Source organism: Zalophus californianus, chromosome 15, assembly GCF_009762305.2.
Source record: "Zalophus californianus isolate mZalCal1 chromosome 15, mZalCal1.pri.v2, whole genome shotgun sequence".
Classification (NCBI taxonomy): Eukaryota; Metazoa; Chordata; class Mammalia; order Carnivora; family Otariidae; genus Zalophus; species Zalophus californianus.
Window position 1 is genome coordinate 32,622,384 of NC_045609.1, and position 24,582 is coordinate 32,646,965.

Sequence of the window (24,582 nt, forward strand, 5' to 3'; positions counted from 1 at the left end):
GCTAGGCGTGGTGGAAAAATGTGTTCACCGAGCAAACTAGGAGGAGGGAAGGGAGCATGAGGAGAGGTGAAATCTTTTTGTCATCGAGTCTAGAGAGCATGTGATGCTCCCTTGCACTCACCATTATTGTGGTTTTGCAGATATTAGTGTGATGATCTCAATCATACCTCTCTCTCCGATTAAAATGAAGAATTCACAGGCAGGGGCCGGTCTGCTTTTGCTCACCAGTGTAACCCAGAGCCTCACACTCTGCCTGGCATCTTGGGAGGCACTGCAGAAATGTGTGCTGGTTGAATTAAAGCACGATTTAATGATAAAAGTAGCCATGAGGTGGCTCAGGGCTTTGTCCAAACTCAATCCTCAGTCAGTGCCCCTGGGCTAAAGCTCAGTTCCCCCTGAGTTTGTGTAAGAAGGTGACCTCAAAAGTCCACAGTGGGGCAGCAGAGGGTGCTGATGGAAAACAGAAAGGGAAAGAGGAGGCAGTTTAACCTTTCAGTTAGCGCTTTGTGGCAGTCATTCCCAAGAAGGATGCTAATCTAATTCACAAAGCCTAAACAATGCTGGCATCCCCTCCAGATGGAAGATTCTGCCCAGTTTCTTGCTGAATCTCAGCCTCTGCAGGAAAATCCAAGACAACAAAGGTACTTGAAAGAAGGCCTTTCTATCTCCCAAGGACTCCATCCTCATTGTCAAGTCCTGCTGAGTAATTTCTTCTCCTTTGCCCAGCTACAGAAAACTCACAGAAGCCCGCGAAGGAAGGGTTGTATAAGATAGGGTAGGATGGGCTGAAACCACCGACAGCCCATTTGTACTGCACGACAGTTGAGATGCAAATAGATGGTTGTAATGCAAATCACAAAAAAAAAAAAAAAAAAAAATCTCAAGGCAAAGGCCCCAGGAGTCAGCCTAGGTGTGGAGCTCAATTCCCAGTTTCAAATTAAAGGCTGTGACAGCCTCGTTCCCCTGCTCCTGGCTGCTGGGCGTTCTCTTGTCTCTTCCTCGGTGTTCTGGAAAGCCACAAGAAATAAGCAGCACACTCGCCCACTTGGATTCCTTACCCACGCCCTTGGCCGCAGCACGTTCTCTGTGTGTTTTCTCCAGTTCGGTCAGCTTTTCCTCTCCTGATCAAGCCTGCAGCCCTCCCCACCCAGTCCTGCCCACAGCTGAGCTAGCCTGTCACGTTTTCCCATCTGCATGGGGTGGCATTATTAGGATGGTTGGAAGTTTCTGTTCAGTTTTCCTAAAATCCACTCTCCTTTGAGTAGATTCTCTGTGCTCTGCATCCTGCCTCTGCTGCTGCAGCAAGTGTAGATCATCCATGCTCTGGCTGCTTTACAAATGCCAGCAAAGGGCTTTGTTTTTAAATACTGTTTGGCATTGTGCGCGACCCCTCCCAGCGGACTCCAAGAGCTGAACGTTGGCAGTACCCCTCACCGGCCCTGTACCTTTCTTCTCAGAAGCTGGGAGCCTTTGATCCACTCCATTTCAGTCTCGTTTCTGATCCACAGCTTCCCAGAACGTATTTCCTGCTGTCCTTGAGAATACTTTTGCAGGGGAGCGGGGAGTGGGGCACCAGTATCCCCCAGAGAGGCCTCTACTGCCCGGTTCTGGCTATTTCTGGGGATTGGGATCATTTGAGAATGGCCTTCAGACTTCATTAATTTGCTGCCCCCCCCCCCCCAGGCTTTTCTGAGGGCCTCTGTGGAAATTCACATAGCTGGGGGATGACATATGCATTCACTCAACGAACATTCTTGCGCACCTTACTATGTGCCCACCACTGAGGAATTAGTGCTGAAGATGTGGTCCCTGGGCTCCAAGAGCTTCTGTTTCATCCCAGCGGGGAAGCTAGAGGAATAGGTACCAACAGCACTATAGGTGGAAATGAGTGTCAGGAAGTCAACCAACAGGGTGAGTGATGGGATGCCATGGCCGCGGGGGGGGGGCGGTGATTTTTGACTCAGCAGTTCCAGATGGACTTCTAAAACAGGTGCCCTTAGAGCTGAGGTTAAGAGGTGTCGAAGAGGTAGCCACACGGAGCTGCAGAGGGAGAACATTCTGGCAGCAGGTGCTCCCCTACAAGGGCATAGGTCCCCTGAAAGGGAACCGGCTAGGTATTTTCAAGGAGCAGAAAAGAGATGGGTCAGGGGGCGGGGGGTGAGATGGAGTGAGAGAGGAGGGGAGTTAGTGGGAGTTCGTTAGTTAGTTAGCAGCATCAGTGGGAGCCAGGCCAGGCCCTGCAGCCCCGGAAAGTCGTTTTTTCTATTACCGCAAGCCCAGTGGGGAGCCGGTGGGGGGGGGGTGACATGCTCTGAGTCACCTTTCTTAAGGAGCCCTCTGATTGCTGTGTTGAAAATGGGCTGTCGGGAGCCAAGGCTGGAAGCAGGGAAACGTAGCAAAGCTGCACGGGAGCCCCCTTCCCCTCAGCCACCTGTTCCAGCCAGCAGGTGCTTTCCAGCATCTGACTGGAGGCTCTCTTACAGTTTCACCATTTTCCTCTCAGGGTGGCAAGAAGCCAGAGAACCCCAGTCCCCTTATTATGAAACCCGAAAATTCCAATGGAGACTGCCTTCAGAACTCTGCCCAGGAGGACAGGGAGTGGCCACCTTTGGTCTTTGTGACAGAGGTTTTTTGTGACACCCCCATGGTGAAAAAAAATGAGCACTTTGAAGCCAGACTGCCAGGGTTCGAATCCTGCTGTGCTGCTTCTGATCTGTGTAACAGAGTGATTCCAAGCAAGCCACGTCCCCACTCTGTGCCTCAGTGTCCACCTCGGGAAAACCATGGGTTGGGCCGGTTGGTCTCAGTGAAGATTCTACAAACCTTTTGGTCCAAGAGGACCTGGGTGGGAAGGGGAGGGTGCCACCCGAGCTTTCTACTTCTCTCCTGCCCCCCGCGTGGGCCCCTCCTCCCTTCCCCGAACTTGCTCCTGCATCTCTGCTCCCCACTTTGGGCAGAGGGATCTGGCCCCTCTGTGGGCCTCCTCCCCCCACCTTCCCTTCCTCAAACTTGTTCCAGCACCTTTGCTCCCGACTTTGGGCAGAGGGATCTGGCACCAGTGTGGGCCTCATGCCCCCACTGCCCTCTTCCAGCCTGCCCGTGTGCTTGTTTATTTGGTGCTACCTGGAGCATCCAGTTAGGAAGAGAGAAGCAGCCAGAATGGTGAAAAAATGAGCACTTTGAAGCCAGACTGCCAGGGTTCGAATCCTACTGTGCTACTTTTGATCTGTGTAACCTTAGGAGACTTAATTTATCCTTTCTGGTTCAGTTTTCCTATGTGCAAAATGAACACAACAATAGGACCTACCTCACAAAGCTGTTAGGAGGATTCGGTGAGTTAATATGTGTATTTGAAACCGTGCCTGGCCCATAAAAAGCACTCTTTAAATTTTAACTTTTTATTAGCCCAACCCTGAGAGAGACGTATATTATTGTGTTTCTTCAGAGAGGAGGCAGTCGAGGCTCAGAGAGGTTAAGGGGCTTCCCCAAGGTCACACAGCCAGTGGGTCACAGAGCTTGGCCTTGAACTCTCAATCCTGTGCTTCTTGCTTGCTCTGGGGAGCTCCGCATTCGCAGCCACGGCTCCCCCATTCTCAAAGGTTTGGTCCCACCCAGCACGTGGGTCTCCCACCTCCAGCATGGCTGCGGGCAGGGTGAGGAGGGAGGTAAGGCAAGGTGAACGGGGACATATCTGGCAGGAGCTAATTCCTATTTCAGGCAGGAGATGACACGATTCATTTGTTTGAGGGGCATGGGGGGAAAAAAAAAACAGAATTACCCACCTCCCCAAGGAGAAAACATCACCAAATAAATAAATAAAAGAAAGCAAATGACAGGGAGAAAAAGCCATATTCCGGAACACTGGGTTTACTTATAGGGATTGGGGGGAGGGGCAGTGAGAAGGGGAGATGTTCTCGTTCTCTTGCTAATCTGGGCCTTGTTTTTATCCATCACCCTCATTCTCCATTCCACCTGTGCTCCAGGCCTGTCAGGGAGCCCAGCTCGCAACCTTGTCTTTATTTAAATTTATTTTCCATTTGTTGTTATTCATCAGTCTGTCCAGGGTGTGGTTTCTCTAGCCCCTCTCCCCATGCAGCATGGTTGTGGCTGTGGGCCCCAGGGGCCTCGACCAGGCTTCCTTTCAGTCCCAAAATTGGGGGCCCACTGCCTCCCCAAGGCATCCATGACTCTGGATGGAGAAAAGTCTGCATCTTTATCTTCACTCACCTGTAACTGACCATTAGCATTCCCTTTAATTACGAAAATAGAAACAAACAGTGGTATTAGTAGTACCTGGGGCTTTGACCCCAAGAGAAACCTCAGACATTTTCATATCACATTTCAGGTGTCCTGGGATCTCAACACACCATTTACAGTTATCACTACTTTGAAATTACAGCATATGTTGACGCCCCTGTGAATCTTATTGTTTAATGCCTTAAGAGGCACCTAATTCTTCTTTAGCACCCTTTTGGAATACCTGGTAACTGTATTTCAACATGATGAGTTGACTATTGTGGTCCCATGTATTCCTATTTTTTTGCAATTAAAAATGTTCTGGAAATGGGGTCCATGGGCTTCACCAGACCATCAGAGGGGTCCTTGGCACAAAAAAAGATGAACAAACCCTCCTTAATCCCTACGCTCATGAACTACCACCCTTTAGTCCAGCTGCCTCCTCGGGCTTTTGCTGTGAGGCTGACATTCTGCTGGCTGGCAGAGTTGGCATCCTGAGCCACACACCCACTTGGAGCGGGGTGAGAGCAGGAAGCCGCCGTGTCCCACATTCAGCGGAGGGTCCATTTTCCAGCTCTGGATGCTCCAGGCCACTGTTCAGCTGGGCCCCCTATATCCAGCCACCAGCATCTACTTTGCAGTAGAGACACAGGGAATATACATCCCTGCCACCCCGGGGAGTGATCCCAGTCGCCCTAAACTCTCCCTGCCTGCTGATGGGACCCAGAGCATGAATCTCCATTTTCATATTTTCCAAAGCAATTTGAAGTAGAAACCAAACTCTAGAAGCAGTGAAGAGACGGGAAGGAGAGGGAGGGGCGGGCTGCCAGCATCCACGGAAGCAGAGGTGAGTTCTTGCGCTTTCTGTGGATGTATGATTATGCAGTTATCCAGACTCTTGTTTCCCTCTGTTAGGGAGGTAAGTGGGATCTAGCTGGAAATCAGCCACCTCCCACTGAATCCCCTGAGCAGTATAAAGGAAGTAGATAGAGTGCTTCCAATGTTCTGTACCTCTCACCCAGCTTGTGAGTTCATCAGTGACGCAAAGCTGAGAGGAAGTAGGGAGTGAGGGCTTTGGCCCAGGGAGCAACCAAGATGAGGCACATCCAAAAATGGAGGTCAGCACTGCCCTTCCCCCAGTCCCTATGCCCCAGGCCAAGGTGCCCATCCTGGCTGCTCCTGTTTCTAAAAGGTTCTCTAGTGATCTGACTGCATAGCTGGGTAAGAGTCTACCCAGAGCCGTGTCTACACAGCTGGTACCTGGAATCCGTGGGGCCTCGGTGAGCATCGCTCTATAACTTTGTTTGCCGGGCAGCGGGCAGGGGTCTGTTTGCAAGACCTCTGTTGTGTCGCAGCTTCAGCTCACATTTCCGGGGTTCTTCCGCCAAGGTGTAGGTTCTCCAGGAAAATATCTATTGACTTCAAAGCAAAGCCATTCTGGAAGGGAAGCCAGGGGGAGAAGGACAGCCCCGTCTGCTCTTTTTCCTATTAATTTCTCCCCAGTTGCCTTCACTGAGGCTCTTATTATGATGGTGGTGATTATTAGGATTTTTCTGTGCGTGGCTGCATCCCGTGGTGTGATTCCTCCCAGCATGCTAAGCTCCAGCTTCCCTGAAGACTAGAGGGTGTCCTCGGCGTGATTCTGACACCTCCTAATTTAGTCTCAACCGTAAATCTAATTAGCGTGCTATTTACACCAGGCCCAGTAGCCCTGGTGGGGGTGTGAAGCAGGCAGCCCCATTCCTCACCCTCTCCCCTCCCCAGTGCCTGCTCCCTAGCTGGGCCAAGTGCCCTCCTGCAGCTAGAGGTGGTCTTTCATCTTGGATGTGGGGCCTTGTACCCCTTTCACCCACCTCCCTGGCAGCGGCCACTTTGCCCACCCCACCCCCGCTTAGGATGGGAAGCGGTGGGAGTCATTTTGTCCTTAGGAGTCATGCTTCCTAAATGCCGAGCCTGGTCTTGCTGAATACCCCCACAGGGATCAGAAGCAGAACTAAGGCACTTCATCCTCCATCTTCTTCGTCTCTGCGACCTCCTGGCCGCTTCATGCCCGCTCTGGTGCCCCTTTTACCATGGGCACCGGTGAGCCCAGTCTCACCCTAGAGCGTGATCTCTTCCTCCCACACTCCCCCACCTGCCCCCTTTACCACCCCCGTCACACCCCTGACAGCCATAGATGGTGTGTCTTGTTTATCCCCCTGTCTCAAAGAGTAGGGGTAAGCACAACCCAGCTGGGAGTGGTCCCTGCGTGTCTCACCCCATCATTATGCCCACGGGCAATGAAACATCATAATTAACAAGTATCAGGGACGGCGGAGCCCCACTGGGCAGCGGTGGTGAGGGTGGGCACGGAGCCTCCTCCCCAGAGCCAGCGCTGAGCGCTGCTTGCCTGAGCTTCTGCAGACTCTGTCCCCTGGAAGGGGGGAATGGTGCAGGGGTGGGTGCGGCGGGGGCAGGAGGCATTTCATGGCAAGGCAGCATTTCATGACTGTGTTGTCACTCTACCCAGGAAGGCACAGGGCAGACAGCACTCCCTCCTCCCTCTCCAAATCTTCGTTTCTCCATCTGTTACCCATCTGAGTTGAAAAGGAATTGAGAGTGAGAATAAATTCTGAAAATCAAGGTTGTCATACGTTTATATCCCCGGTTAAAAGGTGCAGGTTTTCCTCTTCTTGATCCTTGACACGTGCCCTGAGTCCAGTGTCAACGGGCAGGTGATATCTCTGCTTCTCTCACAGGGGCAAAACTAGCCTCCGATGAAATCTTCCACTAGGGTCAGAGCAGTGCCAAAGCCACACCAGGCGGCGAAGTGCAGGGTAGGGGGCACCCACGCATAAGAGATGTCCTAGAGGGACTCTTGCATCGAGCGAGGGTAGGAATCAATTCATTAGTTTATGTAGTTGACAAATACTTGTTGAGCACCTGCTGCATGCTAGATGCTCACAAGTGAACACAGCAGCCCAAGTCCCGCCCCCGGGCAGCATCCCTTCGGGGGGCGGGGAAGAAACCCGTACATCTATGGCCGACTGCAACCAGAGCCATGGAGGAAAATAAAGCAGGGTAAGGGGTTCAGGGCAGTCCCGGGGAGGCGGAGGGGTCGGAGGAGACCTCTCTGATGAGGTGACATTTAGGAGAGACCTCAGTGAAGAGGGGGCAGGCCACATGGACACTTGGAGGAAGAGCATTTCAGGCAGTGGGCATGGCAGGCACATGGCTATAGGCAGGAGTGCACCTGCACATGGTGCAGGAGGCGTGAGGAGCGGGGAGGAGCAGGGAGGAGCGGGGAGGAGCAGGGAGGCCCGGGACTAGAGGAGGAGGTCAGGTAGGCAGCTGGACCATTAGGGCTTGGCTTGCACAAAGCCCGAGGGAGGCGGGAAGCCACCTAAGGGTAGTGAGGGCCTTAGAGATTGAAGTATCGTAAGGACAGTCCTTGAAAGCGACCCAAGTGTTCATCCACTGCTGAGTGCATAAACAAAGTGTGGTAGCTCCACGGCGGAATATTACTCGGCCATGATGGTAACGCAGCCCTGACACGCGCTGCCACGTGGATGAACCTAGAAAACCTTATGCTAGGTCAAGAAGCCAAACACAAAGGGCACATAGTGTAAGATGCCATCTGTATGAAAATTCCGAAACAGGCAAATCCATAGTAGAAACAGAACGCAGACTCGTGGCTGCAGGGGCTGCAGGGGCTGCAGGGAAGGGAACGCGGTGTGATTGCTCACGGGTACAACGTTGGCTTTTAGAATGATGGAAATGTTGTAGAACAGTATAGAAGTGGCAGTTGCACGACATTGTGGATATCCTGAAAACCACTGAATTGTACACTTTAAAAATGTTAAAATGGTGAATTTTATCTCAAAGGAAAATTATTTTAAAGGATGCTCTGGCTGGTGGGTAAATAGACCACCCAGGGCAGGGCCATCACTAGGAAGTAAGGACAGTAATTGGAGGTGCTGTTGGGGAGTGAGAAGGGGTCACCTCCTGGACCCGTTTTGAAGGGAGAGTCAAGGATTTGCTGGTGTGTGTGTGTGTGTGTGTTGAGGGGTGTGCATTACAATGACTGGACAAGGTGCTTGACCCGAGCGCTTAGAAACATGGAGTTCTTCCTTCCTGAGATGGTGAAGCAGTATATTTAGTGAGGGGAAGGTGAAATCTGTAGTTTAGCTTTCAACATGTTACATTTGATGTGCTTGTTAGTCATCTATATGGAAACATCAAGAAGGCAGAGGGGGTATGCTGATAAATATCCAACAAGCGGCTCTAGGTTGGGGGCCCCTCATTTGTAGCAGTCAGTGGTCTCTCTGGGGTAAATCCTCCTATCACACAGACCTCAAGCCGCCAGCATGACCACAGCCGGCTCACCTAGATCCTGGAAACTTAGCCCTTGGCTCTCCAGAGCCCACCATGTGGGCCCCGGCTGGAGATAGAAATATAAGTGTCACCAGCACCTGGACTGTATTTAGAGTCACAGGTCCAGCTGGGCTCACTGAGGCAAGGGTGTGGGTGTAGAGAGAGGGGGGCTGGTTACCCCAGTGTTCACGTTAAGGGAGATGGGGATGAGCCAGCAAAGGCGACTGAGAAGGAGAGGCTCCTCAGGAAGGAGGAGGACCTAGAGGGAGCACGGCAGGACTGGAGCGTGTTGGGGGGGCTGGGGGGGCAGGCACTGTGCAGGAAGAGGGGCAGGGCTCAGGAGAGGGAGGAGGCAGCCAGCCCTAACATGCAGCAATATTTGCCGATTAGCATATGGATCTGTTTACTTTTCTGTTTTCAGCATAATGACTCTTAATTGCCCTCATTAGGGAATGTCCAAATCCAAATCCGCTAACGTTTACAGAGGAGGCCAACCAGGCTGGGTTTTTTGTTTTTTGGTTTTGTTTTCTTTTCTTTTCTTTTCTTTTCTTTTTTAATCCACTTGACTCTCCGCTCCCCCGCCTTCAAAGCCCTTCCCCGGCACACTGAAAGGCTCGCCTCTTAGAGGGATATGGGACTGCCCCTCCAGCTCGGTGCACTGGTGCCGATGTTAACTGGTCCTCTAGGGACAGGGCTGCTTAAATAAGCAGACGGCTTCGGGGAAGTGAGAATCAGGTGATCTCAGAGGCATTATAGGAAGCGAAAGCAGCCAGTCTATATTCTGTGTGATTCTTTGACATTCTCAAAAAGACAAAACTATAGTGACAGAGACCCCATCAGTGGTTGCCAAGGGTTAGGGGTAGGAGAGGGGTTGACTCTAAAGGTAAGCACAAGGGAGTTTGGGGGATGGTGGAACCGTTGTGTGCTGGTTGTGACGGGGTAACACAAATTTATACATGTGTTAAAATTCGTAAAACTGAATACCCCAAAATGTCAATTTCACTGTAGGTTAATTATAAAAATTGTAAGTTATTGACAACCTCTCCCCCCCACACACACACCCCCCCAAAAAAGATGAAGTGAAAGGTAGCAGCATAAATATCACCACTGGTGAGCTTTTGGGCTCAGCACCATCCTTCTCTCCACTGTCATTTAATTCAGCAAGTATGTAATGCGCACCTGCTATAAAGCCAGAAAGGTAGACTGGAGGGCCTTGAATGCCAAGATGAGTTTGAACCCAATTCAGCGGACAAGCGGGAGCCATCGATGATTCTTGAGCATGAGTGGTGTCCTCAGAGCTGTACTTTAAGTTGATTAATCTGGACACCGGGAGAGTAAGGACAGTGACAGAGGATGATGCCAGATGGCAGGAAGGGCAGGGACTGGAGGCGGGCTCCGTGGGGTTGGAACGCAGCCAGGGTTTGGAATCCCAGGGACGGGAATGGCAGAAGCCCAGAAGGGCAGGCTAGGAGGCAGAAAGAAGGTGGGAGCTGTCATCACCTGCCGGCTGGGCAGTGGCCAGGCCCTCCTGGTGTCCTCTTCACCCTCAGCTCAGTTCCTCATCTGAACGCCCTCCACCCACCCTTGCCCACTCTCTCCGTTTCTGTTTCTGTTTTTGAGTCTGATTATCCTCTCTTGCCCCCCTTCCCAGCCTTCCTCCTGCCTCTGTCTCTGGCTTCTGGTTTTTCCTCACACCCACACACAGATAAACACACGCGTGGCCCATTCATTCGGGCATGTATCCCATTGTCCATTCATCCGTACTTGTTGTGTGCCCCATGTGAGTGCCTTGCAAGGTGTGGACTGGGTCAGGTAGGAGGGGCTCCTTGCAGGCCTGGGCGGCTGCGCCCGGTTTAGACTTCCGGAATGCCGCAGTGGCTGCTGAGTGACCTGCAGGGCTGTCCCCAGGCATGATCACCCATCTGCCTGAAGCCCAGCACCCTGTCCCAGCCCAGCGCCCATCCCTTAGGGCATTTGTGATGTTTTTGTCCTGGGAAGGGGATGCAGAGCTGGGCAGACCTCCCTGGCCTAGGGCTCGGGATGGGGAAGGAGATGAAATCACTCCCAGATCCCCAGGCCCAGGAAACCTGCCCTCCGGGCCTCCTGAGGCAAAGGGAGCCCTCAGTTTGAAAGGCAGCCCAGAGAGGGCAGTTGGCCTGAGGTCACAGAGCGCGTCAAGTTCCGGGGCTCCCGGGACCCCCTCCCCCGCCTCCGCCCCCTCAGCCCCTCCCTGCCACCCGGAGGCCTGGGGAGGTGGACCGGCAGTCGGAGAGGCAGAGGAATACAAAGCGGTGTGATTAGTGGCAGGCAGTGTGCCCTCCCGATTTCCATAAGGCATTTAGATGTCTCTGCCTTGCCGCACATTTCTCTCTCTGTGGGAACACGGAAATAGTCTTAGCATGGTAAACAGACAGAGCCAGGCAGCTGCTGAGTGCAAAGTGCAAAGCCCAGCTCCGCACCAACCCCTCCCTGCTCCTCCTCCTGAGGCCCCTTGAGGGCTGGATGCCCCCTCCCCCAGCCGGCCAGGCTCATCCTCCTGCGGCGGTCCTGCCCCTCAGGCTACAGGATCCTTGCTAGCAGAGGCCCCAGAGGGAGGAGAGGGACAATTTTGGGCTTGGGGCAGACCGGGATGCACAACCTTTTTTTTCCCTGCATTTTGGATTCTCCTTCCTGCACCTCTAAGAATACCAACATCCCACTTTGGCCCCTTGCCCCAACCCCAGCCAAAACCCCAGTGCAGGGTTTGCTGGTGGGGTGAGGGAAGGAAGGAGTTGATGGCAGGTATGGCAGTGAGGTCCAAGTTGGCAGGTTCTGATCAGAATAGTAGACCTTAAAGTTAAGAATGTGGCCACCTGTGCTGGGAGGCGAGCCCGGGTTGCCGGCAGGACCACAAGGAAGGCATTGTTGAGCTTTCCACTTGGGGCATGTGCCTTTCAAACAGGGTCCCTTGCAGGAGAGAGGGAAGGAAGGAGGAGGGGGTGCATGGCCTGGGGGGGATCCTTGAGATCTGGGGGGTGGGGGGTGAAACATGTCAACCTGGAATGAAGAGCTCGGAGCCCCAGCCTCATAAATCCTACGCAGCCCCCTGTCGTGTGCACATGAATTTCCGTGTGGCCTGAGAAGGTCCCCAAAATCTCCCGGGCCTTCCCCGTAAAGCTTGCCCTTTGACCATGCCCACAAGCACTATTAAGGTGAGTCTCGGCCTCCTGGCCAATCCCCCTAAAGCCACTTCATTTCTCTAAGTAACCCCTGGACTGATGGCTCTGATGCCTAGAGGTCCAGGGGCAGCCCAAAGATTTGGATCCCACCAGAAATGGCTATTTACTTGGGGCACAGAAGTGAGGCCAGCGTGGCTGGTTCCAACTCTGGGAGCTCTGCTGTATTCAGTGGACATAGGTGGTCCCCATGACCCCTCCAAGATGGGACCCTCAGAGAGCAAAGGTCACCAGGGCTGAGCAAGAGCCCTTGGTCAGTCGTGTGACCATCTTCACTGGCAGAGGACCAGCTCCTGTGTGTGAGCCGCATGAGGACTTTGAGCCTCCAAGGTGGTGCTGCCTTGGGGGAGCACCTGTTGGACACTGGGGCTGGTGTGTCAGATGCTCAGGGCCTTGTTTTCCATTCCGAGTGCATGACTGCCAGCCACACCTTCCCAATGGGGACAACTTGCCCTACTGGGCTCTCAGACATGCCTCGTGGTATTGGACACCAGCTCTCCTGGTTTGCCTGTGACTGCCTGGGTTTTAGCACATTTAAGTCCCGTGTCCCAGGCAAAGTGTCCCACGTCCTAGGGGCAGGCGTGAGACGTGGCCTGGTTTTTCCTCACACCCACACATTTATACATGTTGAGAAACTGAGGCTCTGAGCCAGACAAGCCCAGAATGCAGAAGAGAGGCAGGTGGTCAGGGGTAGCTTGGCTCTGGAGGTGTGAGATTCCCATAGTGCACGAGGGCAGTGGGCTGCGAATCAGGAAAACAATTTGAAAGCACCTGTCCCTCATTTACCTTAATGCAAGTACCCAGTGCACATTATAATTCACTTCCCAGAAGAGCCGGGGCTGGCTGCGGGGCCAGCGACAAGATCCCTCTTGAGGGAGGGAGGGGAAGCGTGCACGTGCAGGTGAGGAGCACCTGCCTGCCTCGTGCCCTCGTCTGTGAGCGAAATAATACACACGTCCGCGCGATGAAATTGACAGCTCTCTAGTATTCTTTCCCCAAAGTGCCAGCTGCCGATCGGATTGAATTAGATTTCACAGGGGTTTTTGCAATACATGGAATTCACCAGCAAATTACTCTTAAAGAGGGAAAATCAATCATTTGGAGCAGAGATAAGCTGAAGGCAAGGCAGCCTTGGATTGATCCCGTCTGTGCAGGCGTGTGTGGAATTCAGCAGATAACCTGGGGAGAGGAGGGGGAGGTGTCTGGCAGAGAGAGGGGCAGAGGAGGGGGAAGGGGAGGGAGGGGGAAACAGGAGAGGTGATGGACGAGGAGGGGGAAGGAGAGAGGGGAAAGAGAACGGGGGAAGAAAGAATAAGGGAAGGGGAGAGCGGGAGGGGAGGAGAGGAGAGGAGGAAAAGATGAAGGAACACAAAGGAGGGGCAGAGAAGGCAGCAGCCGAGGAGGAAGAGGAGAGAGGCCTGGAGCAGTAGCAGGAGTGGAAGGCAACCCTGGGGAGCACGGCAGGCATGAAGGGCCCGGTTTGCAGATCTGGAAACTGAGGCCCAGAGAGAACAAAGGGCTTGCCGCAGCCACACAGTGACGAATGGCCCATCCTGCCCACGCTGCTCAAGGGCCCAACCACAAAGGAGCTTGGGGAGGAGGGTGTGGGTGGGCTGAGAGCCTGAGACCAGGGCAGTGTCCTTCACCTGATGTGGGCCTGAGAGGCAGCCCACTCTCGGGACCGAAAAACTGAGGCTCTGGGCCGGACAAGCCTGGAATGCAGGAGAGAAAGACAAGGCTGAGTTACCAAGCGTGTGCTTTGGCCTTTGCTGGCGCCCTGGGTTGGGACTGTGTGTCCAGGAACAGGGCGTGGGGTCCGGGGAACGTGAAGAGACAGAGACAGAAGGTTTCAGTTGCAAGGAGGTGCCAGCATCAGTTCTCCTGGACCCTGAAACTTGGAAGGTCCCTGGGGGTTGAGGCAGAGTTAGGGGATGGGGGCAGTGGCCACCGCATGGCACCTTCCGGTGGCCCTCTGGACTCTGCCTTCACGGTGGGCAGCCTGCTGTGCTGGGCATGGGACGCTGCCATGGGGCAGCAGGCAGGGCCCCGGGAGTGTGACACCCCCCTCTTAGGGGCAGGAGACTGGGGGAGAAGCAGTGACATGAAGGGGTGCCGAGAGGCCCGCCTCCTGCCAAGGTTCGCATTGGCATGTCTGACTGGAGTTAATTAAGTGAAAGGCTGGACAATGGGGTGATAAAGAATCCATCTTCAGCGGACTTTGATTTTTGGCCACTCGCGCGCGATAGCATGGATGAGACCAATAGAGCACAGGGGAGAAGGGAGACCTACAGCCTCTGGCCAGCATGCGGCCGGGGGGGGGGTCCACTCACCCCTGCACACATCCAAGCCTTTGCCCTTCCCTGCCTGCCCCTCTCATTCCTGGCCAAGGTCTAGAAATCAGCCTTCCCCAAGGCCACCTCCTCCCCTCCCCCACTCCCTTCTAGAACAAGAATAACAACCCTTATTTACCGAATACCCACTCAGTCCCAGGCACTTGACCAGGATCTTATAGCTCACCTACAACGGTGCTGTTAGGTGGCCCTCATTCTGTCCATTTTGCAGATAAGGGGATTGAGGCTCAGAGAGGTAAGAGCTTTTGTGCAAAAGCACACAGCTGAAAAGGGCAATTGCTTCCATCTGGAGTCAGGTCCAACCCCAAGAGGCCGTGCTTTGAGCCACCACTGAAGCTTAGGGCCCCACACCCTGGAGTCGCTGGTCACGGGGTTCTTTCCTGGCAGGTCTGAGTCCTGGACACGGTTTCTGTGAGGGTGGCCCTGACTCTTGGGGCACATCTGGGCACTCAAGACCCCAGCTCCATTCCCGCCTTAGCTAAGACTAGCCTACCGGCTAGCCCACAGAGCTCCCTGGCTCTTCTCTGTCTTGCTTCACAACACTGCCCACCACTCCCAACATAAAGGCCACCTTGGGCCTTGCTGCCCTTCCCTGGTCCTTCCTCTTCTGTGGAAAGGAATTAAGGTCCCTTGCAGGGTGTATCGTAGCTCACAGGGTAAGGGGAGGTCAGTACCCCTAGCATTTGGGGTACAAAGAAAAAAAAACACAAAGCTCCTATCAGAGAGCCTCCTGTCTTAGGCAAGAAAACATAACTCCTTATCACCCACCAAAACAAGACAGGGCAAAGACACAACACTGCTTCTGAATCCTGCTGGTATGCCTTCTTCTCCCCACTTCACAGATGAAGAAGCTGAGGCTCCAGGAATGGGAAGTGCATTGCCCAAGGTCATACAGCTAGAAAGTGACAGAGCCTATGTCCCAACCTGAACCTTACTTTCTACTGCACATCACATCACTGGTCCCCAACCAGCTCCTCCCCTGACCTCTAGGAGGGAGATGAGCCTCTCCAAGGGGCAAACTGGCAGGGAGATGTGGGGGTGGGGGAGGAGGGGGGAGGAGAGTGGAGAACCAAGCAAGAGCTGTGCAGGAGGTCATCTGTGGGCCTCAGGTCCAGGGAAGTAGTCTGGGGGCCGGGCCAGACCTTCCTCCCTTTGGAGGCCAGGTCGTCTGCGGGGGGGGGGGGGGGGGTGGAATGTGTGCCAGTGCATGCAGGTAATGATCTAGGGAAACTGTACTCAGAAGTCAGGTGCAGACCCTGAGAGAGCCAGACCACCCCCCTGCAAGCCCAGGGCTGGGGCCTGCCCGAACCCCAGAGTTGTGAGCCTTCATGAGCCTGTAGAGGGCCCAGCACATACAAAGCTCTCAACTAGTTGGGAAAACACAGCTGGGTCACTTCACGGAGCCAGGTGACCCCTGGCACATGGGTCCGCTGGCCCTGGGAGCTTCAGAGAGACCAGGAGTGATGTCCTTTCTGGGTGGTGTCTGCTCCGACTGCCCCCAGCAGCGGGAGGTGGGGGGGCAAGGTTGAGGGGAGCCGAGGGTGGGGGGCAGCCCTTTCTGGCAGCCGCTGATAAGGAAGGCCCATCCTACCGGCTGGCTGCCCTCTGTGGGGGGTGGGGTGCAAGCCTTCAGTCACCGGGAGCAAAGCTCTGCTGGCTGCAGGGGGTGGGGACGGTATGGAGTGAGGAGTGATCTCCTGTGTCCTTCCTCCTTCCACTAAACAAATTAAAGCCGAGCTGTCGCAGCCCCGCAGGCAGCCACTGGGGGCCCCAGCCCCGTCTGGGGAGGGCAGCGCTGCCGCTCTGGGACCCACGGCTGCCGGCTATCAGACTTCTCATCGCCTCTCCCAGCTGGAAGGGAATTTAATCCACCGGCCTCCTCTCCACACGCACTGGGACTCCTTTTGATGTTCCTCTTTATCTCCCTTCCCAACAAAATTGCCCCTCAACAGCTCCAAGAGGGCCTCCTGCCTCTGCCCGCCCCGCTCCCTCCCTCCCAGCCCCAGCGAGCAGCCCTCCCGTTGGGCCTGGCAGTGAGGGAGGGGCAGGCTCACGCCCTCCACCTGCCTGGTGCCTGACCTTGGCAGAGGAACCTTCCCCTGGGCCTCGCTCCTGCCCTGGGAGAATGGGGGAGGAGACCACCCGTGCCCTCCCCGGCCAGTTCTTTGCTTGCATTGGGAGCAACGTTGTGCAGTGGGAGGGGGCTGGAGAGCTGGGCCGTTGAGAGCTCACACTGTGATGGAGACAGAACAGAGCCAACCTCAGATCCTTCGCTGGCAGCTGTGAGGCCTGAATGAGTTGCCCGCCCAGGCCTCCCTTTCCTTCTCCAAAAAGGGGTGCACTGACGCCGATGTCAGTAAAGATTCTGGTTGAGTCACGTGCAGCACACAGTTGGGGCTTGATAAACGGAAGCTGTCTGGCAGAGGACTGCAGTTAATCGGGGTTTTGCACCGCTCTAGTGAACTGAGTGAATATCACATACATATCCCATCCCGAGACGCTCACAGTCACAAGCCAAGTCCCAGCAGGACTTGGCCCTCTGGGCACGTTCTGAAGGGGGCAGGCTGAGCACTTAATGGGACTTAGCCGGAAGGTTGCCCTGGGGTCTCAGGGCCACCGCAGGGCTGAGTGAACGTCCAGCCAAATCTAGAAGGGCAGGGACCTCATTCCTTGAGAGGCAGAAACCTGGCCTGAGGGGCCAGTGCTCCTGCCTGTCCAGGTACACGGACTGAGTCCACACTGAGCTCAGCCCCACCTTCCGCTCTGGTCTTCTGTCCGCCCCCACCCCCGCACCCCTACATCCCCATGGGTGTTTACTCTGCTTTCTCTCTCCAGCTGCTCAGCCACCACACCTCCACGGTCAGTCTTCTTCCCTGTTCTCAGACTCACTCCCTGCCTTGCCTTGCTCTGTCCTGGCAGTTCTCAAACTTCAGCGAGTATCAAGACACCTGGAGGGCTGGCTCCACAGTGCTGGGCCCTGCCCCTGGTGTTTCTGAAAGGTAGATCTGGGCGTGGCCCAAAATATGCATTTCTGATGAGGTTTTTGGTAAAGCTGAGCTACTGGTCCCTATGCCCCACTCGGAGAACCACCGCTCTGCCCTAGTGGTTCTCACCCTTGGATGCACATTAGAATGAATAACATGGAGAGTGTTATGAGGTCCTGAGGTCTGGCCTCCCCCATGTCTGATTTGCTTGGTCTGGGGTGCGACCTAGGCATGAGGATATTTTAAAGACCCCCCCAGGAGATTTTGTTGGGTGGCCCAATGGCTCTGCCTCTCCCCTGCTCGCCCCTCTGGATTCCTGTGGGTGCCGCCAAGCCCCTGCCTGCCCCTACTGATGTCTCCACAAGCCTGGCTGCACAATGTGGTTCCCTAGGGAGCATCACAAAACTGCAGCTGCCTGGGCCCCACCCCAGCAGGTTCTGACCCAGTGGCCGTGGGCACCTGCGTGTCTGAGTTTAGAGCCATGCTGGTGGTTCAGATGTGCAGCCTCGTGAGGAGGGAGGGCTGCCTCAGTGTGACTCACACTCACTGCCAAGTTCACCTTCCTCATTTCCACCAGTATTCATGTGCTTCAGAGCTTAGAGTGCCTCCCCGTTGCTCACGAGGGCAGTGCCAGAGCCCTCCAGACGGTGCCTGCAGTGGGACCCCCGCCCCCCAGCCTCCTGCTATCCCAACGATCTCACCAGCTCTAACCCACATGCACCCCTTGCAAATCAGCTCACCGTCTGCCTCCTCACTGATTCCTCATTCCAGCTCCATGCCTTTGCCGAGGCCAGCGGGGGTCCCAGACCAGCAGTGGCAGGGCAAGCGGCACCTGAAACTTGTTAGAAGTGGAAATTCTCAGGCCCCAACCTACCAAATGAGGGAGTCCTGGTGGTGGGCAGCAGTCTGTAGCTTAACACAGCTTCCAGGTGCTTCTGATACACGCTAAGGACAGAGCTCCGTGTGGAGAGCCACTTCCTCCACATGGAATCCCTCCTCTTCTAGCTCATTTTCCCTTCGTTCCTAAAGCCAGTTCAAAGCCCCCCTTGGGGCAGCCTTCCTGGCGTGGCCTCATCTGCTGGCGCTCGCTCAGATTCCCGCCCTGGGGCGCTCAGCATTACCGCCTCCCTTTGCTCTGGAGCCGCTAGTGGGGGACACCCTGACCCCACTTCCGTCGACCTAGACAGCACCCCGGCCTGGGCTTTTCGCTCACCGTGCTCCCAAAAAGCTGTGCAACTTTGGGTGACTCACTCAACCTCTCTGAAGTCCATTTCCTCTGGAGGGGTTTCCAAGATCCGGTGTTTCTTCTTCTCCACCCCATGGCCCGTGGGAAGAGGATCTCACAGAGGAGTGGGTGAGGAAAAGCTGCCTAAACCCAGGGGCTTCTTGAGCTCCCACTGTGTCCCTGCTCTGCTGTGGGTTTACCCTGCCTGAGGCCTGCTCTGCGGGCTTGAGGACTCCCAACGTTCCACAGGAACCGCAGAGGATGATTCTGCGGTTATTCTGAACGGCGTCTGGCCAAGAGTAGGCGTCCGGTGTGCTGTGCTGTCATCGTTACTGTTGGCCCCTATTTGTACACTTACGGAACAGTCTCCGAGACCTGGCTCCAAGTGACAAAACCCCACCCAGAGCGATGCGTGTAGCGTGCTGCCGCTGGCGTCAGGGAGGGGAGGCCCAGAAACCTAGAGCTCGTCGTATTTGTGTGGATTTGCTGGGGAAGAGACCCCTGGATGGGGTGTGGTGGTGGCCTCTAGAGAAGGCTCTCCAGCAGCTGGGCCAGTGCGGACAGGGAGACAGCAGCGTGCCCTTGACACCTTTGAACTATGTGAAAAATTTTCCATGTCTGTATTCATCATGTCTTAATGTTTTCTGTGTTAGGAAGATTAAAATGTGACAGTGCTTGGGGTCGTTTTTCCGCAGGGGTTTGGTCCAGGCTCCTGGGAAGAGGACATAGGGATGTGGCCCACCCCCCACCCCACCTCCCTCTGGGTGAGGACCGAGTGTGCTCAGGAGCCCGGGTACCTCTTCCTCTGCTTCCCTCTCCTTCCTCTGGGTGTGGGGCCCATCAGATACGAAGGGGGCTATTCCTCTGGAGGAGGGTGTGCTCCTAGGGTCCACTTGGCCCCTCTCCCTTACCCTGACCTCGGATCTCACCATCTTTTTCTCTCCGGTTCCTTCCTCCTCTCCGTACCTTTCCGGCTCCTTCTCTGTCTCCATACCCTTTGACTGACCGACTCCCACTGACAGAACTTGGTAAGTGAGCCTGGGAAGGGCAGGGGCTGGGGAGGCCGGTGGGCATTGTGGGGAAGGGGCTTCGGGGGGGTGCTCCTCCACGTGCCCTGGCGTAGCTCAGCCGGCCCCCACCTTCTCGGGCCTCCAGGTCCCGTGGTGGAGGGAGAGGTGTTGGTGTCACCTGCTCAGACCTGTCACACTCTGCTGGTCTTGGCTATTAGTGCCCCTTCAGGCATTTAATTGGGCCTCCATCTGACGGATGGATTCCATGCCAGGACTCCACACGCTGACGGGGCCGAGGGAGCATTGCCTGCACCGTCTGCAGGAGCCACTCTGGTGGAGGGCTCTGGAGGCCCTGCTGCTTGTCTGGACCCCAAGATTGGCAACACTCCTGTTTTGCCAATTTGTAATTGCAAATAAAAAAAAAAAACTCAAGGGACTGATGGGTAAATATTAATATGCATTCATTCCATAAATGTTTTTGACCACCTGTGGGACAGGTCCAGGGCTGGAAGAATCTCATGAACTCTCAGGCGTCCGTGGGGATGCCCTTTCCAGCCTTGCCAGGATCATCCCCTTCTGACCATGGAAAGGCTTCCAGCTGGCCTGGCTGCCCCCCTCACAGCAGGAACGGGTTCTGGAAGGGATCCCTGGGCAACCGAGAGGCATGCTTCCTTTGCCAGCCCTCAGTTCCAAAGAAACACGTACGCAGAGCGGCTGTGCTGGGCACTGGGCCAAGGGTGAGCAGCATGGGCAGGAGGACATTCCCTCCTGGTGCTCACAGCCCAGGTCTGTAACCCAGTGAGCATCTGCAGTAAGGGTCAGGAGAGGCTCTCCACGGGTTGGTTACAAACCACAGGCCATCTGCCTAGGTTGAAGGAGGTTTATTTGGGGGTAATTTCCCCCCATGGGGGGTTGAACCCATCGCCGAGCAGGCCAGACTCTGGGGAGTCAGGAAGCCGTGTCTCCCACTTTCATCAGTGGCTCTTCGGACTTGGGGGCTCGGGTAGCATGGAGACCTCACACCCTTTGGGTCAGAAGGAGCCAAGCCGTATCTGAGGGCTCTCTGAGCTCGGGCCCTGTTAGAAGGATCAGAAACACCTGACTTGGAGTGAGGCACACCCCCGCCATCTGAAATTATGGGCTTCAGCTGCTGGGCTGCGGCAGAGCCCATGGAGGACCCGGCCGCTCCGAGCTACCTGGGATCCAGTGTCCTCTGGGCCACCGCTAGCTGGCTACAGGATGGGGTCCGCGGGGGTTCACTTTGCCATTCAGCTGGGTTATTCCCTTTCCATGTGTAAGGAAACCGGGGTTCTCCCTGACTGACCCGTTCCGGAGGGAGGGAGGGGAAGAAGCCGGGTTCTGCTCTGTCCCTCATGCCCTCTCCCGCCCATGCCTGCCGGGGACACACGCTCGCTTCTCTCTCCTCCTTTCCCATCCTGTCTTCTTTCCGGTCTGCCTGCTGGGTCCCCCAGCTACAGATCCTCCCCAGCTGGGGTCACTGGGACTGAGGAAGGGAGCAGGAGGTGGGAAATGAACCGAGCCATCTGGAAGGGCGATTTGAGGGCATCTGAAGGGAAAACAGAGGCAAAAAGAACTGGCAGAGACTTCCAGCGGGCCCGGATGTGGACAGGAGGCAGGGTCTGAGAGCCAGGCCGGGGTCACCCAGAGGAGGCCAGACCACTCTGGTGTGGGGTGCAGGCAAGCCCCGCTATGGATCCTGCCCCTCCTCTACCTCCACCAAGCCACTCTGCTCTGGACCCTCGGCCCCCTGAGCCCTTTCTGACTGGTTTCTTCTCCATTCTGCCCCAGGGCCTAAACAGCATGTTCGAGGTGTACCTGGTGGGGAACAATTCCCAGCACTTCATCATCTCCCCCACCTCTGTCCAAGGGAAGGCAGACATTCGCATCCGGGTGGCCGTCCCCCTGGACTATGAGACTGTGGACCGCTACGACTTTGACGTAAGGCCCCCTCCCTTTTTCTTTGTCCGGCGGGAGGCTTTCAGGGGAGGCCGAGGGTGACACCATCTCCTTAAACTCCTCCTTCCACCTCTCCCCATTCTTCCCCTGTGTGGATCCGACCCCAGGAAGCCCACTGAGCCCATGGCAGGGGCTGGGCTGAGCCTCCCCTTTTCAAGGAGGACAAGGAAGTGTCTGGGAATTGAGCAGCATTTTCCCAGGCACGGGCATAGCCCCCGAAGCCCATAAGGAGCCTCACGGCCCAGCCCCCACCAGCCCAGCCCCCAGCAGAATCCATGGCCCCCCTGGCTTCGGAGCCCTGCTGGAGAGACTCCCATCACACACACTTGGGATGGGCAGTGACTCAGACAAGAACTCTGGGTTAGGATCTGCAAAGACCCCAGGGGGGGACTTATGGGGACAAGGCTCCGGGAGCGTGTGAGAGCTCACCCGGGGCCCCCGCTCTGCACACCCAGCTCTTTGCCAACGAGAGTGTGCCCGACCACGTGGGCTATGCCAAGGTGAAGATCACCCTCATCAACGAGAATGACAACCGGCCCATCTTCAGCCAGCCACTGTACAACGTCAGCTTGTACGAGAACGTCACCGTGGGGACCTCTGTGCTGACAGTCCTGGTGAGTCCTGCTCTTCCACAGGGCCACTGAGCTCCGGGGAAGACCACGGGGAGGCAGCCAGAGGGCTTGGCCCAAGAAACGTGGGCGGTCAGGGAAGGGGGTGTCCCTGAGCCCCCAGAAGTTGTGGTGTTTGTGTATTAAAGCATCTGGACTCTTCATGATGGGGCTGCCACGGTTGGGGCAACAATGTGGAAAGAGGACCAACCCGGAGGAGGATGGAATTGGGGCAGGGACTCTGGTTTTCGGCCTTGTCACTGAGAGGAACCGAGCCTAGTTGGGCCAGGAGCCCCGGAAGTGCCCTCTAATGGGGCTAGGGACCAGCCAACTCTGAGGAGGGCCATCCTCCCTCTAGGCACCAGGGAAGAATGGGCTCCGTGAGGGTGCCTGGTCACCCCCAGCTGCCCTTGGCTGGGACTTTGACAAAGCGCCCCTTCCAGTGTCCATTTGTATCAGTCGGCACTCTTGATGCCAAGGGACACAAACCCTTAAGTGGTTCAAGCCAAAAAAGGATCAGCTCATGTATTTCAAAGTATAAATGATTTCAGGCATGGCTGTACCCAGGCACTCAGTTAGCAGGAATCTGACTTTAGCACCAAGCGCTTTTTTTTTTTTTTAATTGACCGAGAGGAATACCAGCACCCCCAGGATTACTTCTTACCGATTTATCAACCCTAGTGGGAAAACCATATTCTTTTTCAGTAGCTCCAGCAGAAGTCCCAGAGCTGATTCTCCTTGCTGGGCCATCCTGGAACCAATCATCGTGATCCTGATCTAACAGAGATGGGTCACAGTCTTCCTAGTGGAGCCAGGGCTTGGGTCCGCTCCATCCAAACTCTATGGGCTGAAAATGGAAAAGGGGCTATGCCAAAGGGGCTTCTGTTAGCAGAACAAAGGGGATTGGTTGCCGAGCAGATCAGAGTGGCAGACGTGTGTGATGTAAGCTCAGCTCTTAACGCATAGTAGGTGCTCAGTAAATGTGATGGAGTTGAGCTCACCGCTGCCATTCTCTGCCCATTCTGAGGACCTTGGGGTCCTCACTTCCATTTCTTGCTCCATCCTTACTCCAGGCTGAGACATTGCCTGCTGATCCCAGGCCCCCTACTCCAAAATGTGTTTACTCTTCTGACAGATGGTGTGAAACTATACTGAGCCCCAGGCCCTTCCCATCTGACAGTTATTAATATTTCAAACAGATGTTTAGCTAGGCAGGCCATCAGACATAAACACTAAGTCAGCTGTGGCTGTTTCCCCCCCCGCCGCCTCCCCGGGCTGTGGCCCCCCTGCCTTCCACCAAGGTGCTCCTTGTAATCAGTCACCTGGTGCTCGGGGCACCCCCCTCCATGGATCCTCTTGCGGCCTCTGGGGGCCCAGCCAGAGAGCAAGATCCAAAGAGAGACTACAGCCCCCTCTCCCCCCACCCATTTTCAACTATCAGGGTGAAGGACACCCAAACGGCCTGTGTTTGGGGCCCCAGCCGGCCTGGGACCACATGGCAAAGCGTTCAGGTGTCAGGCTTGTGGGTGTCCAAGGGGCTCCCCCCTGGTATTCTTGCTGGGGATGGAGGTCTCACTTTGCGGTTGCAAGTTCCCAGGGCCCTGGGGAAGGGTTGCGGAACCTAGGGAACAGGGGTGGGGGTGTGAAGGGTCAGAAGGCACACCTCTTGGCTGGGGGCCAATTGCTGGTGCCAAGGACAATGTGTTAGGTCCAGTCTCCTCTGGGGCTGCCACTGGAGAGTAGGTGCTCAAACTGGGTGTTCTCAAACACTGGAGCAGTTCCTGGGCCTGCGTAGACCCCTGCCTGCCCCCTACAGCCCCTTCTCCAGTTCCTCTCTGGACGTTTAACAGATGCATTTAGCCTCCTCTGAGTGTCTCTCACCTGGTCAGCCTCCAGTTCCTGAGTCTAAGCTTTGCCCACCTCCTTCTCAACCCCCCGGCCCCAGGGTTGTAGGATTGTGCAGATATGAAGGGGCTGTTTCACCCAGTGATAAGCTCTGGTACCAGGAATGTGTACCTACAGGAGCCCAGGACCTCCTGGGAAACTGTTGGCCCTGCTTTCCTTGCCTTTGCTAGTCTATCCACGTCACCCCTGAGGGCCTTCGTTTCTTCATCTGCAAAGTGGGCATGAGACCCCCCCGAGGCTGCTGTCAAGAGGTGTGAATGTTGGGTGCGGAAGCATCCCCTGGGCAACCCCTACTTATCCAACATCATCTCCCACAGCTCTAGCAGGGAGCAGGTCGCGTGGCCACACCCGGCACCCTGCTCAGCCTGACCTGGCCTCCCCCTGCCCCCTGCCATTTCCCAGGGTCAGCCTGATCTTTCCACCTCTTTTGCTGCAGGAGCAGCTGAAGTTATAGCTGCCTGCTCAGGGACTGTGAAATTCCTTCTCCATGACCTTTTCTAGGATGTTATTAAAATGTTTCATGGGCAGTTGTGTCAGGAAAAAAAAATTATGAAGAAAAGGAAAATGTTTTAATTTGCACCGAGGGCTGGGGCAGAGCCTGCTGTGAGGGGCCTCCCCAGCCCTCACCCTGGCACTGGCCTGGCTTCTGTGGGCTCGTCACCCATCCTGGGGGGAGACAGCAGTTTGACAGGGGTGGGGAAGCTGGGAGAGGAGGGGC

General features: G+C 55.5%; 1 protein-coding gene across 1 annotated transcript in view; it reads left to right on the forward strand.

Moving 5' to 3' along the window:
* Nucleotides 1-24,582, forward strand: part of CDH23 (cadherin related 23) — a 414,708-nt gene that overhangs the window by 235,514 nt on the left and 154,612 nt on the right. Inside the window, exons 12-14 of the mRNA XM_027587690.2 lie at nucleotides 19,387-19,392; nucleotides 21,184-21,333; nucleotides 21,807-21,965. Coding sequence (XP_027443491.2) covers nucleotides 19,387-19,392; nucleotides 21,184-21,333; nucleotides 21,807-21,965 — 315 coding nt within the window. The remainder of the gene's footprint in view (nucleotides 1-19,386; nucleotides 19,393-21,183; nucleotides 21,334-21,806; nucleotides 21,966-24,582) is intronic.